Below are 19489 nucleotides of genomic sequence, written 5' to 3'. Positions count from 1 at the left end.
AACTATTATACATGTTTATTATAATTTATTTTCATTATAAACATGATTTATAAAAAAAACTATTTTTCTATTTTAATAAATTATTAACTATTATACATGTTTATTATAATTTATTTTCATTATAAACATGATTTATAAAAAAAACTATTTTTCTATTTTAATAAATTATTAACTATTATACATGTTTATTATAATTTATTTTCATTATAAACATGATTTATAAAAAAAACTATTTTTCTATTTTAATAAATTATTAACTATTATACATGTTTATTATAATTTATTTTCATTATAAACATGATTTATAAAAAAAACTATTTTTCTATTTTAATAAATTATTAACTATTATACATGTTTATTATAATTTATTTTCATTATAAACATGATTTATAAAAAAAACTATTTTTCTATTTTAATAAATTATTAACTATTATACATGTTTATTATAACTTATTTTCATTATAAACATGATTTATAAAAAAAACTATTTTTCTATTTTAATAAATTATTAACTATTATACATGTTTATTATAACTTATTTTCATTATAAACATGATTTATAAAAAAAACTATTTTTCTATTTTAATAAATTATTAACTATTATACATGTTTATTATAACTTATTTTCATTATAAACATGATTTATAAAAAAAACTATTTTTCTATTTTAATAAATTATTAACTATTATACATGTTTATTATAATTTATTTTCATTATAAACATGATTTATAAAAAAAACTATTTTTCTATTTTAATAAATTATTAACTATTATACATGTTTATTATAATTTATTTTCATTATAAACATGATTTATAAAAAAAACTATTTTTCTATTTTAATAAATTATTAACTATTATACATGTTTATTATAATTTATTTTCATTATAAACATGATTTATAAAAAAAACTATTTTTCTATTTTAATAAATTATTAACTATTATACATGTTTATTATAATTTATTTTCATTATAAACATGATTTATAAAAAAAACTATTTTTCTATTTTAATAAATTATTAACTATTATACATGTTTATTATAATTTATTTTCATTATAAACATGATTTATAAAAAAAACTATTTTTCTATTTTAATAAATTATTAACTATTATACATGTTTATTATAATTTATTTTCATTATAAACATGATTTATAAAAAAAACTATTTTTCTATTTTAATAAATTATTAACTATTATACATGTTTATTATAATTTATTTTCATTATAAACATGATTTATAAAAAAAACTATTTTTCTATTTTAATAAATTATTAACTATTATACATGTTTATTATAATTTATTTTCATTATAAACATGATTTATAAAAAAAACTATTTTTCTATTTTAATAAATTATTAACTATTATACATGTTTATTATAATTTATTTTCATTATAAACATGATTTATAAAAAAAACTATTTTTCTATTTTAATAAATTATTAACTATTATACATGTTTATTATAATTTATTTTCATTATAAACATGATTTATAAAAAAAACTATTTTTCTATTTTAATAAATTATTAACTATTATACATGTTTATTATAATTTATTTTCATTATAAACATGATTTATAAAAAAAACTATTTTTCTATTTTAATAAATTATTAACTATTATACATGTTTATTATAATTTATTTTCATTATAAACATGATTTATAAAAAAAACTATTTTTCTATTTTAATAAATTATTAACTATTATACATGTTTATTATAATTTATTTTCATTATAAACATGATTTATAAAAAAAACTATTTTTCTATTTTAATAAATTATTAACTATTATACATGTTTATTATAATTTATTTTCATTATAAACATGATTTATAAAAAAAACTATTTTTCTATTTTAATAAATTATTAACTATTATACATGTTTATTATAATTTATTTTCATTATAAACATGATTTTTTAGCGCTAATTCAGCTTATGTATTCATAAACGTTCTAGATGAACTTGTCTAAGAATACAATATGATTTATGAAAATACAATATATTTTAAAAATTATAAACATGATTTATAAAAAAAACAAGTTTTTTTAAATACTTTAGTGCAGATGTTAAATATGGAAGTAATAAAAAGCTGCGTCATTGCATATATCTTTAATTGAAAGAGTCACATAATATATACTTTTTCTGTTTTTTTCCACATACCTTTTTTCATGGTTTGCTTCAATATATCCAGCTACTTGAGTATGACGAACATGCTTTTGTGGTGATTGCTTATTTTGTTCGATGTGTCATAACCTTGAATAAAGACGTCCGGAGTCTTGCCAAAAGCTTCGCATGTGCATTCAGAAAATTTCTTGAAAAATAAAGTGATGCAACTTTTTTCTATTTCAAGAAACAATGTCGAAAACTGAATGAAAACTGCGTCAAAACGAGTACCTGCACAGTACTTTAATTCGCACGATGAGAATATTTACATTATCAGATATATTTATCAAAATAGATTGAATGCTTGTGCCTAAAGCCTTCTTTTTCATCACAAGAAATATTTCTCCGAGAATCTTACCCATTAAATAAAGTTACAGTACCAATTTTCCAAACTGAAGTGCACTTTGCATCAGCAGGGCGAACGTAAACTTTTTCTCCAATTCCATAAGTTTCCATAACTCGTTGTGATCTTTCCTGAGTTTCAGTGTTTTTCTCCTCTTGAATTGGTAGACGCCAGACGTACATATTTTTCTGAGAAGCAGGTGCAGATTTCTCATTTGTTCCCACCGTTGGTGTTGCATTGTACCAAAATACCGCTAGTAACGGACATATTTGTGCCCTCGCAGCTGTTCGTTTTACTGTGCGGTGGTTACGCTCCACTATCCCATTCCCTGAAGGTCTATATGCGCATCTATACTTCCTTTTTACACACCATTTTTCACATATGTTTGAAAATTCTTTGGATTTAAACACCGCTCCATTATCCATCAACAGTTCTTGCGGTGGGCCATGCTCCCTAAATACGGATTCCAATTGATTTACTACACTTTTGGTATCTTCGCACGGCAACTTTCTCCAAACTGCAAACCGACTTGGTCCACAGTCAATCATTGTTAAATATGGCGACCCTTTATAGTGAGTCACATCACAAGCAATTCTATACCATGTGTCTGGTACATCTAGCACTCCATTTTCCCATTTTACTGGTGCTGGATCAATTGAATTACATTGGCAACAATTGCAAACACATTCTTCAACGTCTTTTCTTAATACGTGCGGAAGTCTTCGTTGCACTGTAAACATTGTCCGATTAACGCCAAAATGATGCTTTGAGTGACAATTACGAATTTCCTCAGCAATACTTACCCCAGCTAGTTCTTTAGTATTTTTTTTTGAAAGTTCATTTATCCAAGTTTTTGGAACTCTTGTCAACACGTCAGCTTTGTTTTTGGAGGACGGAACCCATTTCAATGTGATGTTTATACTATATTCTTTTATTAAGTCTTGCAATAGAGAAAGTCTTCTTTTAATAAGCATTTCTGATAATCCATTTGATCGAACCCTATGAATTTCAGTCAGCATACTTTTTAACCATCCATGAACTGTTACTGAATCAGTGAATACTGACAAATTCTTTATATGCCACTTAGCAGCTAGGTTTATCCCATGCACCACAGCAATATTAATATGCATGACATCATTTATTCTTCGAAGCCAGGCTGCATCCTCAATTATTACGCCATTGTATTCTATAGCAACCCCCATTGCCATGCTGCTTGCATCACACCACAATGTCGCTCCATTTTGAATTCCTTCAGCATTCCATTTTCCTCTCACAGAATCGCTAACTTCCAATCGGCGCAATATTTCAATCAACCATGACTGAGCTTGATCTCCGATTAGATCATCCCAAGCATCTCCTTGACTATGTCGTTTTATAAAACTGCAGGCAATTCTGAGCCAACCTCCAACAGGATAGTGACCTAACAAGTGTCCACATATCGAAAAAAGTTTCCGTCGTGTTACTTTTTCAGTTTTGATATCTTGTGACTTTGGAATGGTGTTTCCTCGTTTCCAACAAAGCTCCTTTTTTTCATTTCTAAATAGTTGCAAACCCAATACTCGTGCAGTATCACATTGCTCTGGCTCTTTGGTTACCAATCCATAACGCGCCAAATGATTTACGACCTTTTCAACTGATGTTTTTTCCAAATTAACAATTATATCGTCAATGTAGTGGTCAGTTGCTTCACTAATATCTGCATCTAGATTCAACACGCTGCTAAGATTGAAGACATTATTTTTGGAGCAGAATTTAACCCAAAACCAAGACGTGTAAGATAGTATTTTTCTTCTTTGTAGATTACCCTCTGATGCTCCCACAAACTCGGATCGATGTGTACTTGCATATACGCGCATCTAAGATCGAGTGTTGCAAATTTGTCATCAAGAGTTCTCCATTTTCTAACTTTTTCATCACATGCATCACTTGTGGCATTATGCGAATTAACGTACTGATTCAATTCGCGAAAGTCCAGAACAGGTCGTACCTTTCCTTTATTTTCCTGCTCAACAGCCATTAACGGGACAATCCCTTCTGTACTTTTTTCTTCTTTGTTGCATGGTTTCAACCAGCCATTTTTCACCCATAAGTCCATCTCATTATTAAATTGAGGTATCAACTGGGGTTTTACCTTGTACTGCGCGACAGAATTTCTTAGTTGTGGTTGACCTTGTTTCCATTTATATTTAGCAGTCCACTTTGTACCATCAAAGTAAGCATCAAAATCCTTGTCATTTATACCAACAATTTGTTTCTCTGTATAAATTGAAACAAAACCAAATTCAATTTTTCCATTGTACAAGTGCACTCCTCCACAGCGATTAATGACATCCGCTACTGATGTTATCTGCTACAACTGTGGCAAATCTGGACATGTTGCTCGAATCTGTTTTTCGAAGAAACAAAATGTCAGTGATGGGATAAAATGTTTCAGATGTGGAAACTCAAATGGGGAATCGCCAGCGCCAGCTATTTCCCTAAACAACTAACGGCGCTTCCAATATGCACTGTGCAGGTGAACGCCTTTGCTGGGAAAGCACTGGTCGACACTGGATGTACCCGAACTATTATCTCAAACAACATGGCTCGGAAAGCTGGTGTTCGTATTAGAAGACATGATATAATGGTGTTGGCTGTTAATGGAGAAGTTGTGAAAACGGAGGGAGAAGCTACAGTAACATTAATCATTGAAGGAAAAAAGCTCAAAGCATTAGTAATGATTCTAAAAAGTGTTGTCAACGGTATTGATGCTATTATTGGTATGGATGTCATTAATCGCTGTGGAGGAGTGCACTTGTACAATGGAAATTTCCTCAGCAATACTAAAGAACTAGCTGGGGTAAGTATTGCTGAGGAAATTCGTAATTGTCACTCAAAGCATCATTTTGGCGTTAATCGGACAATGTTTACAGTGCAACGAAGACTTCCGCACGTATTAAGAAAAGACGTTGAAGAATGTGTTCGCAATTGTTGCCAATGTAATTCAATTGATCCAGCACCAGTAAAATGGGAAAATGGAGTGCTAGATGTACCAGACACATGGTATAGAATTGCTTGTGATGTGACTCACTATAAAGGGTCGCCATATTTAACAATGATTGACTGTGGACCAAGTCGGTTTGCAGTTTGGAGAAAGTTGCCGTGCGAAGATACCAAAAGTGTAGTAAATCAATTGGAATCCGTATTTAGGGAGCATGGCCTACCGCAAGAACTGTTGATGGATAATGGAGTGGTGTTTAAATCCAAAGAATTTTCACTTGTGCTCGTAGCTGCTTCGAAATTTCACCCGGCAATCCAGTTATGAACGCTCTTAGCAATAATTCTTCGCTTTCAATATCGGCCAAATTCATAAGTTGACGCAAACTGGCCAAATACACATCGACAGATTCACCGTCATTCCATCTCCGATCTCTGAACTGCTCGTAAGCTTGGAAACCATCAACTGCAAATGCATCTAGTAGGGCTTTTTCAATGTCCTTAGCGGAAGTTTTTTGGCTCTCCCCAAGTTGCTCATATAATGCGAACGCACTGCCTTCAAGAAACAACGGAATGATCAATGAAAGATCGCCCAACTTTTGCAGCTCTCCCACCAGCTTGATCTTTTTCAACCACACTACAACATCTCCAGATCCATCAAATTCTCCAATCATTTTTGCCATGGATGCCATACTGCCGAAATAGCTTGTAAATACAACAACTTTGTTTACTTTTATTTTCTACTGTTTTTTATTCAATTCTTTTACAACTTTTATACAGAAACAAAAAATTCTCGAGGGCGTAATTATGTACAAAAATAGCGTACGACTTGACTAAGTTATTAGTCAAGTCATAAAATGTAAATACGACAACTACAAAAATAGCGTATGACTTGACTCATAACTTACATCAATTAACTTTAATGACAAGAATTTTATAAACGTAATAATAAAGTTTCATAACGATCAGCTATTATCACACAGAATTTCGGCGACATTGACATCTTGACTCCGTCACACTAATACCAGCTCCACCGAAAATCCTTCAAGAGCTAAAGCTAAACATAACAACACAAAACCTTGTATTCACACCAAACTTGAGATAGATTTCACCGCATTTCATCGTAAAAATTCTTTAACAATGCATTATAAACAAGCATCATTAAAGAGTTTTTAACTGTTACTTGGTACCAAATTGAATCAAGCATATGATCCATTACCGGAATGGTAATCTCCGAAGATCGAGCTTTAGCTGGTCCAGATACTTAATGAAGTAAATGTTAAACTGCTTTCAAAATGCAAACACACTGCAGACTGTGTTTCAAAGTTTAAAAACTAATCAAAAAAATAGACAAAAAATTGACATAAGCGCACCGCAGTTTTTATCAAACTGCTGCAATAACGGCGTAATTTTTTAATGCTTTAACTCTATAGAATTGATTAATGGTAGTTTTTTCTTTTTAAATATCAAAACTTAATAATTCATCAAAAAAAAGTTTGAGGGGAATACCCTTGAAACCACACTTGAGGGAAAGGAAAAAACCATTTGTTATATCCTGTGTATTTCTTTCAAATACTCCGTGTATTTCTTTCATATATCCCGTATATATCATTCATATATTGCTAACTTTCATTTTAAAAAATTTAAACATGTCAAGAGTTTTGTAGTAAGTTTTTTGAATGCTTTAATCGATTTTAAATAATAATTAATAATTAATTAATGGCTGAGGAGCAGTAAAAGTTTGAGAAACAAAAAGTGGCTTTTTGTGCAACATCTGAATAAACAACCTTCAAAGGGTTTGACATAAGGTTTAAAATATGTTTGTACGCAGTTTTAGTTTTCAAAAGCTTTTTGTTTCCTAATGTTTTTTTTATTGGACACATCAGTCATTTGTAAATAATGATGGGAGGGCGGGAAGGGAGGAAAGTTAAATAAGGAGTTTGGTATATGGAGTCGTTCCCAAAAAATACTGTTGCGTTTCTAGCGATCTTTCTCTATCGTTTTACAGTTCCGTTAATCACATTCGGTTTAACAAAAGATAAATCTGACATTACACCAGAAAAATGTTGTTCTTTTCATTTCACAAATTCTAATCTTCGTTAAAGTCACAATTTCTAAACGCAGTAAAACCCGCTGAATGAAGTTCTCTAACTATTCAAAGCGATTTCTCTTGTTTAATTGCCTCGGCACTTTTTATAAAACCATTACGTCACAAGCGTCGCTTAAACAAAAACAACTTTGCGATAAGATTTGCAAAACCCCTTCTTTCTTTAAATACCTCACTCGTGAGCAAACACTTTTAAAGATTTAATAACACCATTAACTATGGAAGAACCGTTAAAACAATGTTTTTTATGCTAATTGCTCTACAATTAGAAAATTTAAAACAGTCTAAATGCGTAATTATAAAAAGCAAAACATGCTGACTTTCAAGAACTTTTCAGCTGATAAAAGTGTCTCATCTCCAAGCTTTGTCAGAATTCTTGTTAAGAATCGTTTATAGATGCTTTTTTTAAAAGTTATTTGATATGGACATAAAGCCGTATAATTGACTCTGCTATATTGACAACTTACACTTTTCAATTAAACAAATAAATTCCTTTTAGACGTAAAATTTTTTACTAAGATAAAAATAGTTTATTGCACCTATTAAAAAAAAAATAAAATAAAGATTGAGTGAATAATGAAAGTTATGTTGTTTAAGCCGGATATTAGCCTAAATCTACCCTGGGAATTTTTGGGAATTAACCTGAATCTTATCTCATAAATATTTATATCATAGAATATTTTAAAAGCAAAAAATAACTAACCAGGTGATTAGAAAGCAAGTTTCATTTAATGTCGAAACGTTTTTTAAATTTCATGATTTATGTGTTCTTTTTAGTATCGTCGATCATCTCGCAGTACGAAGATTAAAAAGCTTCCTGCAAATCCACTAATGATTTCATTCATCAGTGGATTTGTAGAAAGCTTTGCAAGTCTTCATTTTAGTACCAGATAGCGCATCATCTCCTGGATATTCAAAGCGTTAAAGATTCACGTCATTTGTGATCATGCAATCGAATGTTATAGAGCGTGTTCGAATTTCGAGTAATTATCGTTGAGTCGTTACCAATAAAATGGAATCGATATTCAATAGCCATTTATTTATTGTAAAAGAGTAAAAACACAAAAGAGCTCTCGCTTTTCTATATCATTATTTTAAAAAACGAGTTTCTGAAAATCAAAGCGACGTTAAATTATTATTTTTCGGGAAAAATTCGCCATAAATTAACATTTTAAAAATTTCATTCACTTTTTGTTCAATTTTCTCAACAATATTTAAAAAATTTTAAAAAAGTCAAATAATATTATTCTCTTTTTTTAATGCTCGTTGACACTTTTATTTGCTTAAGTTTATTTATTTTTATCAATAATCTGTGTGCGTACCAATTTTCTTTTTATTTTTCTCTGTGTTTATCTATATATTTATCTCTGTATATATATATTTTTTAATATTTAACTTTTATCTCCACGTTTTAATATTCAACTTTTATCACCAGCAACAGTGCTTACCCAATCTTAATCGAAACTCGCTCTACTCAGTTACTCGATTCTTTGGTTTACTTTTTTCGGTCCTGTAATCTCATTAACATACTTTGATTTGATTAATTATAAGATTATTCTCTAATATTTTTGATAAAAGCAATAAAAACGAGGTCTGTAACTAAAACAATTTAGTTATTTTTTTAAATTCGTCATCACGTTGAATATATGGCGAATTTTAGCGTTTTCGTATGAATTTTTAACTTTTTCAGATTAAATTTAGTGAATATTAAGTTGATCTAAAAGTATTGTTTCCAATACGTTTTCTTAGCTATGGACGACGATCTTTTATAATCTGCAATAAAAATAGAGAGAGAGAGAGGGGGGGGGGGTACGAAAGTAAAACAGCGCCGTTATTGTTAAATTGCATTTCATAGCTTTCTAAAGACTAGAATGTCACGAATTCTATAATGAATTTTAAATATCCAGATTATAAGCACTGCTTGTAATTAATTCAATAGCTTGCTCAACTCCAAATTAGAGAAAGCAACGCTGATGTTCAAGAAGTTTTGTGTTTCAAAGTTTTTCTCACAATGTTGTCAAAAATGAATCTAAATTTCAATCAAATTTTCTACATATTTGTTTCATGTCAACATTCGTTTTCCGAATTTCCCTGATCAAATGATAAAATGACACTAATACTTGTGAATTGTTGTCTTTTTATAGATGAGAGGACTTTTTTAAAACGTTGTAAAAAACTATACTTTTGCGTTTAAATGAAAAGTTAGTTAGGCATTAAATCAGTGAGTTTAAAAGCGTGCAAAACCAAAGTAGGCCATTTTTGTTTTATGTTTTAAAATTGTTTTGAATATGAAGAATGGATTGAGACTAAGAGAAGTACAATTTGATAAAATAATTTCATCAAGTCGAACTGCATTGCTGTTGATATTATTTCGTCAAGCTGTAGTCAGTTATTATAGAAATTTTATACATAATATCGTACATCATTGATGAAGCTATTTAACTAAATACTATCCATTTTAATACAACCTTTATATACAATCATGTAAGCGAACAACTACTGAAGCTAGATTAGGATATTCCTAAAGCTTTTTAATTGATAGCCTGTCATTAGCAGGACATCAATTGAGATATCAATTCAAACATTCGATGTAATTAAACCTGAAAGAGCAACCTTTGTGAAGTTAAAAAAATATATAATTAATGGTTATTCCAACAAATATTGAGGAGAACCACAAACGCAAAGTACCTCGATGTTACAAAGTTCAAAAAGTGGATTCTTTTTTGGGCTTTTTCTTAGTGGAGATAAAATAAAACATCCGACACAATAAGTTTAAAGGTACAAAATCGCCTTTTAATCTTTGCTACTTTCGAGCAAATATCTATTTTATTATACTTTGCAGATGCTGCTATACGATTACTGATGGAGGTTTTACGAACATACTCGACAGGTTGTAAAGATTAGAAGATAAGTAAATTGAAATCAAAAGCTCACAACTTGAAAAAAAAATACACGGAATATACCAATACACGGAGTAACTGCATGGAATAGATTACCTAGAACTAAAAAGAACCAAGCATCTTATGCATCAAGCCTATAAGATATATATATTTTAAAAAGTTTGAAAGTATACAATGATTTTTATACTGATACCAAAATCCACTTTGTATTTTCTAACTTTTAAAAATATACGTAGATAAAAAAACTTTCAAACTCTTAAAAGCATGAGAGAGATAAACAACATCTCATAAGGATGAGAGAGATAAACAAAGTGCTAATTAACTTATCATTTATAGTTTGCTGACCTTTAAAAAGTATAATTTTTAAATATATACCAAATAGGTTTCGTAAGATGCAGGAAAATATTCTAGAGGATCAGAATAACAAGGAGATCTGTTGAACGTTCATTAAAAAGTGCTTTTCATAAAGTGTGTTTCACAGATTCTGCTGAATAACATGAATAATAACTAAACAATTTTATTGATTATATTTATTAATTGTATCGCTACTTTGTGATTTATACGGTTCTTAACAATAACCACTAAGAACTAAATTGATACAAAACAGAAAGTCAACAAAGATTTGAAGAAATCGAGAAGTTCCCCATTAGTGAGTTATATCGATTCCTGGATAGTGGTTTGGATGTCGGTAGTGGACATCAATTCCTGGATATGCAGGAACCTTTGGTAACTTGTTTGCTAAGTTAGAGGAGAAACAGCTCAAAGATAGTTTGAAAAATAGTGAATTATTCCATTTTTTCAGATAGTGAGATTCTCAAACTCCCGATATTCCCTTTAAAGTGGATTAGATGTTCCATGCCACAATATCGACTGAGCTTAGACTATGACTGCTACTATTACCAGTACATTCTCTAGATTAATTGATAGGGTTTTATTTAAAAATGGTAGGTTTTAACCTCTTTCGTAAAAGACTCTGCTAAGGTTGGTTTTGACTAAAAGGCATAAAATAATTTTATGTTTTTAAAGTAATATGAAAACTGAGATAATGTATGTATGTATGTATGTATGTATGTATGTATGTATGTATGTATGTATGTATGTATGTATGTATGTATGTATGTATGTATGTATGTATGTATGTATGTATGTATGTATGTATGTATGTATGTATGTATGTATGTATGTATGTATGTATGTATGTATGTATGTATGTATGTATGTATGTATGTATGTATGTATGTATGTATGTATGTATGTATGTATGTATGTATGTATGTATGTATGTATGTATGTATGTATGTATGTATGTATGTATGTATGTATGTATGTATGTATGTATGTATGTATGTATGTATGTATGTATGTATGTATGTATGTATGTATGTATGTATGTATGTATGTATGTATGTATGTATGTATGTATGTATGTATGTATGTATGTATGTATGTATGTATGTATGTATGTATGTATGTATGTATGTATGTATGTATGTATGTATGTATGTATCATTTTTTAAGTTTTAGTAAATTTTTGTTGCGTAGTTTTCTCAGAAATTGAGAGTTTCCCACACTTTTTATTTCATTCTTATTTAAGTAATTTATTTTTACTAAGAGTGAGTTGTTTTAATGGTATTAATATACATTTACATAGTCATTTATTAATCACAGTTTTTCTCAGCATCTAAATGATTTTGAGACTGATAGTGGTTTCCAGTTGTAATTTAGTTAATTTTGTATGTTTGAGTAATACTTGGTAAAATATGTGTAGCATTTGTTTGTTTGAGAGGGAAAGTTGATTCTAGATAAAGCACTTTTTGCTTTATCCTAAATTTTTTAATGGTAAAAAATTTAAAAAAAAAATTTTTAATTTAGTATCAAGGCTTTCTGTAAAAGTCTGAGTGAAAAATGAAAGGAATAATTTTTTGAAAATTTAAATACGAAGATGACTTTTATATAATATTATAAATTCTTTGATAAATCTTGAAAGGTTTTATTTCTTTACTTTTAATTAGCAGGTTAATACTAATGAAGAATTTAAAATGGTCTGTGTTTTTGATTATCTGTTCTTTTTGCTCAAATGAAGGGGATCCAGTGTATTTAAAAAATATTGACTGTGGCTCTTATGTAGATTATGTTCCAGTTGATGAACAGTTTTTTCGTTATATGCCATACTATGTCGAGTTGTACAGATGTCATGGTGCAAACCAAATTGTGAATCCACAAAATCGTCAATGTGTTCCAAAAGACGGTGCTGTAGAAAATATAAGCATATATGCAATTGAAATTGCCTCTCAAAAACCAACAGTTCTAACACTAAAAAATTATACCTCATGTGATGAAAAATGTCTTTTGAACTCTTCATCCTGTACTCCTTATCAAACCTTTGAGCAAGAAACATGCTATTGCGAATGTAATTATACAGACACACCTGTTCCCAATCCATGTACCAGTCCATATGTTTGGGATAAAACAGCTTGTAATTGTGTTTGTCCAGACTCAGGGTTTTTGTGTGAGGAAAGAAAGGAGTTTAATCAAGAAGTGTGCGGGTGTGTTTGTCAGCAAAAGTTTAATGTTCTGTGTGCCAGTCGTAATCAATTCATTGATCAAAAAACATGCGCTTGCATAGATTTAGCAGAAGTTAGAAGCTCTGCTAGGATTGGCTGCAAGGATGGAGTTAATGGATCAATATTAGCAGTAATAATGTTCATAGAAGCGTTTTTAATTATAGCTTCATACTTTGTACTTTATGTGTACTGCTACAAAAAAAAAATATTTAAAAATGAAGAATTCTAAAGCTTATGTTGTAAAGCACAGTAACAGTGTTGATGAGGTCAATTGTGAAGAGCCACAAATTGAGGAACCAACTGAGGAAGATTTTCTTAGACAGAAGAGTCTTGTATATTTTGATGATAAGATTAGAATGTCTTTTTATTCAGAAGAAGAAAAATCTTCTATAAGAACAAATGGCTTTGAGCCAGAGTTTCATACTTATGATGATGATAATGATGATGATAATGATGAAAGCAAGCAAGAAGACTCAAGTTCACCAGATTGTTTTGCATTTTGCAAAAATATTTAAAAATGAAGAATTCTAAAGTTTACGTTGGATAATTGGCGATAAAATTTTCTAAATAACTTAAAGTTTTTGTTGCTCAATTACATTTTTGTTGCTCAATTACATTTTTGTTGCTCAATTACATTTTTGTTGCTCAATTACATTTTTGTTGCTCAATTACATTTTTGTTGCTCAATTACATTTTTGTTGCTCAATTACATTTTTGTTGCTCAATTACATTTTTGTTGCTCAATTACATTTTTGTTGCTCAATTACATTTTTGTTGCTCAATTACATTTTTGTTGCTCAATTACATTTTTGTTGCTCAATTACATTTTTGTTGCTCAATTAACTGCACAAGAATGATAAACAGTTACTTAATGACATTTTTAATAGTTTTTAAAAACATCATAAGTTAAAGATTTTTGATGCTTGAAGAAACAATATAGAGCTGTTTTTCTGTGAGTCCATACATGAATAACTTCTTATTTGCCTCTGTTAACAAAATAATTCTAATATAACTTCTATCAACCCATTAGAGTTTTTTTGTCTGTCAAGTCTTTGTTATTTTCCAGTTGATGTTCCTGTTTCATCACAACGTGTCGCCCTGTCAACCGTAATTATACTTTTGAATATTTATAATTGGAGATTAAGGCTACACAATATGAATAAAATTTTAAAGCGATGTCGCCTTAAAATGCATGTATAATTTTTAATGTTTTAAATTGTAGATAAGGGATACATACATTTTACAGCGATATTCCAAACCAAATATTTCTAAGCTGGCATTAAATAAGGAATAATAAAACCAATGTAAGTAAAAATAATCATGCATACCAACAAACTCAGCAAAACTAAATCAAAAACTCAGCAAAAAAAAAAAACTTCACGTGGAAAACCAAATCAGAGCTGTCCCAGTAAACATCGAACAGTTGGTAAGTAGTTGGCCCGATCCTAATAACCAACTATTAGCTACAGTTGGGCCAACAGTCGGCTATTTAGTTGGTACCGTGAAAAAAACGTAACGCTTTTACCAACACTTAGCCAACTGTTTTTAAACAATTGTTTGCCATTAACGGCCCAACAGTAATAAAACAGTTGGCTAACAGTTGGTACCATTACCGGCCCAACTATATGATTTTTTTTCGCGATTTCTTAAATTCACTTTTGCGTTTAAATTGAAAGTGCAAAAGTTATAAATCATGTTTTGAATATTGCTTAATAACAAAGTATAACTTTGCTTTTTCATATTTAATTTTCTATCAAATAGTGATTGTTTGTATATCAGACTTTACCAAACAGTACTACTGTCGACACAAAATATTGTATTATTTATAGATAACTTAGTTGAATACAAAAAAAAGAACAAATTTTTTATCATTACACTTCTATTTCCAGACCATTAAAGAAAAATATTTACAAATAAAGAACTAAAAATATTCTATCATTGTAGTTAATATTATTAAAGGTTTGAAACTAATATTGGCAACTTTAATTAAAAACAATATTGTAAAACGCTAATATTTAAAAACGTGGCGATTTATTAGATAATTATTAATAATAATTAAGAAAAATTAGATTTATAAATAAAATCAAGAAAAATAAGCTTTTATAAATTTTCAAAAGAAAATAATAACTAAATATTCTTTTCATTGATTAACTGCAACTGATTTTTTATAACCTTGCTTTTCGTCTGTCTATTTATTCGCCCATCTCCTTGATCATTTGCGCCCTGAAACCATCTTGAAACCATCGGGTAAATAATTTTATCCTTGGAATTAAGATACTGAATTCTTACTGCTGCTAAAAGAATAAAATGAAAATAAATTTAAAAACTTAATTTTTTTTTTGTTTAAATATAAATTACTTTTTAAGTTATTTTTAAGCTCTTATACGTATACTTTGCAAATCAAGAATTACATTAACTGGTTAGCAGTTTTAAAAATATGTGCATATGATAATAAGTTCAAGTCACCAAGGGAGAATATAATATCTTACAAATTTACAACTAATGACAACACTGGTAATTGTCATAAGTACTAACATATTTCTTAGTGTTGTAAACATATTTTTGTAAATATAAAAATACAGTTGACTTTAATAGACTAAAAATTTACATAACTAGTAATACTTACATAGTAAGCACTTTAACACAAAATGATAACATCGCAACTTAACCTTGCCCATTCCAGTAGCTATCATCTTACTTGAAGATCCGTTTAAATTACATAAAACGCTAAAATTTTTGGAAAACATGGCTCCCAACACACATCATATGTATTTTGGACGTTCAACTTTACCGCCAATAGAACGCAGATATTTGACCTAAAAACAAATAATGCTACATATTACAACTTTTTTATTTAAACTATTTTTTCAAAGGTAAATGAAAATGTAATGCAGTATAATATAACTAAGGTATTATTAAATTACCTTTGATAAATTACAATTATAAGACTTATAAAAAAACTTATCTTTGATCTTATAAAATAATAGTTACTAGTTTAAACGCAACCTGAAGACTGCTAGAAACATTATAATACAAAAAATAATTTCAAACTTTATAGAGAGCCATCTCAGATTTCATCTGTATCATAAGGTTAAACCTCTCCAAATCTTCCTTACTTTCCATTGGAAGGCCAGGGGGAACAACAATATCTTCATTATCCAAAAAACTTTGAACTTCTAAAAACTTATTTTTTTGCTCCAGCTTTGTTAATCTTAACTCCAAAGCTGCTAACTTCTCTATAAACATACATAAATAATTAAATAATATTTGATTGCATTTGAATCTTATTGGAAAACTGGTTTCAAAAACACAATCTAGTTTTTAAATTGAAGACATACATGGATAAAGGTGTTATGGAACTCAAATATTTGGAGTTAAAATTTTAAACATTCATGTTATTTATCCCTGTAGGTGAATTGATTACTGTAAAAATGGTATTCTAGCACATTTTTGTGCTGTGTTATTAAGGCCATGGAAAAGAGCGTTATTTAAAACCTTTATCTGCATAAAAAAGTAGAAATGTGTATTTTTGTAACATGAAATATGTATTTTTTTAAAGCCTTCATCCATTTATGACTTTAATTAAAACACAAGTTAATTTTCTTTACAAAAAATATAAATAGTTTTCCTTTGTCAATATGTCAGCATCTTAATCAATGTATGTATGCATAACACATATACAATGTATAACAAGTAGTAAAACAAAAAAAAAAACAAAAAAACAAATAGTTTATCCAAAACCTTACTTTCCTGATCCCCAAAATTTTGAACAGTTTTCTCATAGTTTTCAGAAGTCGAAGTCCCTTTTAATAAAATGCTATAATTATATGCATTATATGAATATATATATATATATATATATATATATATATATATATATATATATATATATATATATATATATATATATATATATATATATAATATAAATGTTATATATGCTTAATATGAAATGTATATGTCATATTGTATATGCAATTGCATATACCATTTATTTATATACTGCATATATTATGTCAATATTGTATATGGCATATATTATATGCAATATATACAAAATACATAGGGATGTCTGCCAATATTTTTAGGTGGATTTCTCTGACTTTTCCCTGATACTTTCCTGACCTTCTACCTGTTTTCCTTGATTTAACTTAAAGTTACCCAAATTCAACTTCACAAAAATTGACCTAGATTCGTTTAGAAAAATGCTCTTCAACTGCAAAAATGTAAACAATAATACAACCCACACTAAATGTATCAAGTATTGATACATTTAATATGGGTTGTATAATTGTTTACATTTTTGCAAGTGAAGATTCAAGATTCGCTTGATGCAAGTGAAGTTCATAAAACTATCTGCCAAATAAACTTTTATATTACATGTACTATGTACAACTTATTTAAGTTATGTAAGTTTGATGAAGAGCCATTTTCCCTGATTTCTCCCTGATTTTTTTAAAATTCAACCTAATTTCCTTGATTATCCTAGATTTTTTGCAGATATCTGATCTCCCTGACTTTTCCCTGAATTCCCCTGATCTGGCAGACACTCTGTGTATATATATATATATATATATATATATATATATATATATATATATATATATATATATATATATATATATATATATATATATATATATATATATATATATATATATATATATATATATATATATATATATAGATAGATAGATACATACATACAAACATACATACATATACATACAGAAATACACACATAAACATACTACTATACACGCGCATATACATTTTAGCTGTATTTAAACTTTTGATAATAGTTAAAATAGAGCTAAAATGTCTTATACAAATACAACAATGGTGTCATCATAAAAATAAATTAAAAACTCAACCAATGTCAAAAATTATATCTGAATGTGTCACTAATGGATAAATGTAAAATATTTCTACTTACCAGCGTAACGGTTATATTAAGAGGTGTACGAGAGTTTGAGTTTAAAAGTTTAATTAAAGGGTAGAAAAAGCGTTTGAAAGAAAAAAATGATAAAAAGCTTCAAACTAAACTAACTCTATTGAATAGTTTTAATCATTGAATGAATCTATTTGAATAATTTTAATAATTAGTCGCATGGTCTAAGTGAATATATTTATAATATACATTTACAAACTTACGGGAAACTTTTACGATTCAAAAACACGCGGTATACAGTCGGTTAATGGTTGGCAAGAAATGCCAACAGTTAGCCAACTGTAGCCAATACTGGCCCGTCAGTTGGACCAACTAAAGCGTGTTTACTGGGGTGGCTAATCTCATCAGGTAAATGGTGGATCCAAAATATATTCAGATTTATTATATTTAAACAATATATTTAACTTCAGTGTAGGGTGAAATTCAGTATGGGATAGGACCCAGTGGGCACCCGATGTCAAACCGACGTCGGGTTTACGTTGGGTTTTCATCGGCGATGTCAACCGACTTATTACAACGTTGTTATAACATCGCGATAACGACGTCAAAACAACGTTGTCTTACCAACGTTGTTCTGACATCGTGCGATGTCTTTTGCCCTAAATACGACATAAATCGAAAATTTTACTAATAAATAAAATTTACATACCGTTGTGTGACCTAACAAAGTCCTATGCTTTAAATAAGTCCTAATTAAAGAAATGACAAATTTCGTATATATAAAAGAAACATTTGCGGAAAATAACTTTGTTATTTTAACTAGGTATCTAGTTAGATAAAATAACTAAATTTTTTTCTCTAAATGTTTATTTCATGTAAACACCACGGTAATTTTATTATATTTTTTTGAACTGGAAGTTTGAATACCGGAAAATAAACATCTTACTGGAAAAAAGTAGTTATTCTACCGGAAAAATTATTATTATTGGAAAAAAGTAAATTTACCGGGAAGATATAAATTTAATGCATAAGACTTTATTGACAGCCATAACATATTGACAAACCATAAAACGCATGCTTTTTATGGCAACGAAATTCCTTTATTTTTTTACTTGATTTAATTAATTGTGATACTTTAAAATATATGCATGCATGTATGTATGAATGTATTTAAATTAGTAAAAATGTTTATGACTTTTTTTATTAATTCATTATTGCACTGTTTTTAAGGTTATTTGTGTATGTAAATTCAACAAGAGTGCTCAATGAATAAAATCAGAGTAATTTATTTATTTTATGTGATAAATTTGAAATAAAACTGCATAATGTTTACTACTTTAAGTTTCATGCTAATTGCAATTATCAGGTAAAAAATACATTATTTGAGCTTTTTGTGAGTAAATGTTTGTGGTTTGCACATCTTTATTTCCATTCTTCTTCGGATACGCCAATATACACTTTGTTAGATGTATTAACTGTTTCATCATGCTTTATGGATCTTGTCTCTGTTGTTTCTATGATCTTGTCCCACTTTCTTGTTTC

General features: G+C 28.6%; 1 protein-coding gene, 1 long non-coding RNA gene and 1 pseudogene across 7 annotated transcripts; 1 reads left to right on the top strand and 2 right to left on the bottom strand.

Annotated features, from left to right (window-relative positions):
• Positions 1-2232: 2232 nt before the first annotated feature.
• Positions 2233-4884, bottom strand: LOC149878884 (uncharacterized). Its single transcript, XM_090071233.1, has 4 exons — positions 4848-4884; positions 4267-4765; positions 2525-4225; positions 2233-2314 (listed from the first exon to the last, which is right to left on the bottom strand). Exons 1-4 carry the CDS (start codon positions 4882-4884, stop codon positions 2233-2235), a joined length of 2319 nt encoding a protein of 772 aa, XP_089927359.1.
• Positions 4885-9694: 4810 nt separating this feature from the next.
• Positions 9695-14082, top strand: LOC149878883 (uncharacterized; annotated as a pseudogene). The gene has a single exon (XR_016447001.1). The product of XR_016447001.1 is annotated as an uncharacterized LOC149878883 (transcript).
• A 939-nt stretch (positions 14083-15021) lies between these two features.
• LOC149878882 (uncharacterized) lies at positions 15022-18345 on the bottom strand. 5 transcript variants are annotated; one of them, XR_016446940.1, is made up of 4 exons: positions 17993-18345; positions 16803-16873; positions 15683-16292; positions 15022-15347 (listed from the first exon to the last, which is right to left on the bottom strand). It is a non-coding gene; the product is annotated as an uncharacterized LOC149878882 (long non-coding RNA). The 5 variants fall into 5 exon arrangements; XR_016446937.1 differs by having other exon boundaries at positions 15022-15350; positions 17993-18341; XR_016446938.1 differs by having other exon boundaries at positions 15022-15350; positions 16803-16859; positions 17993-18341.
• Between the last annotated feature and the right edge of the window lie 1144 nt (positions 18346-19489).

This window comes from Hydra viridissima, unplaced genomic scaffold, assembly GCF_058129835.1.
Source record: "Hydra viridissima isolate aposymbiotic clone 2 unplaced genomic scaffold, HvirCarnegie_v1 scaffold_14, whole genome shotgun sequence".
Classification (NCBI taxonomy): domain Eukaryota; kingdom Metazoa; phylum Cnidaria; class Hydrozoa; order Anthoathecata; family Hydridae; genus Hydra; species Hydra viridissima.
This window is presented reverse-complemented; position numbering and strand designations above follow the sequence as displayed.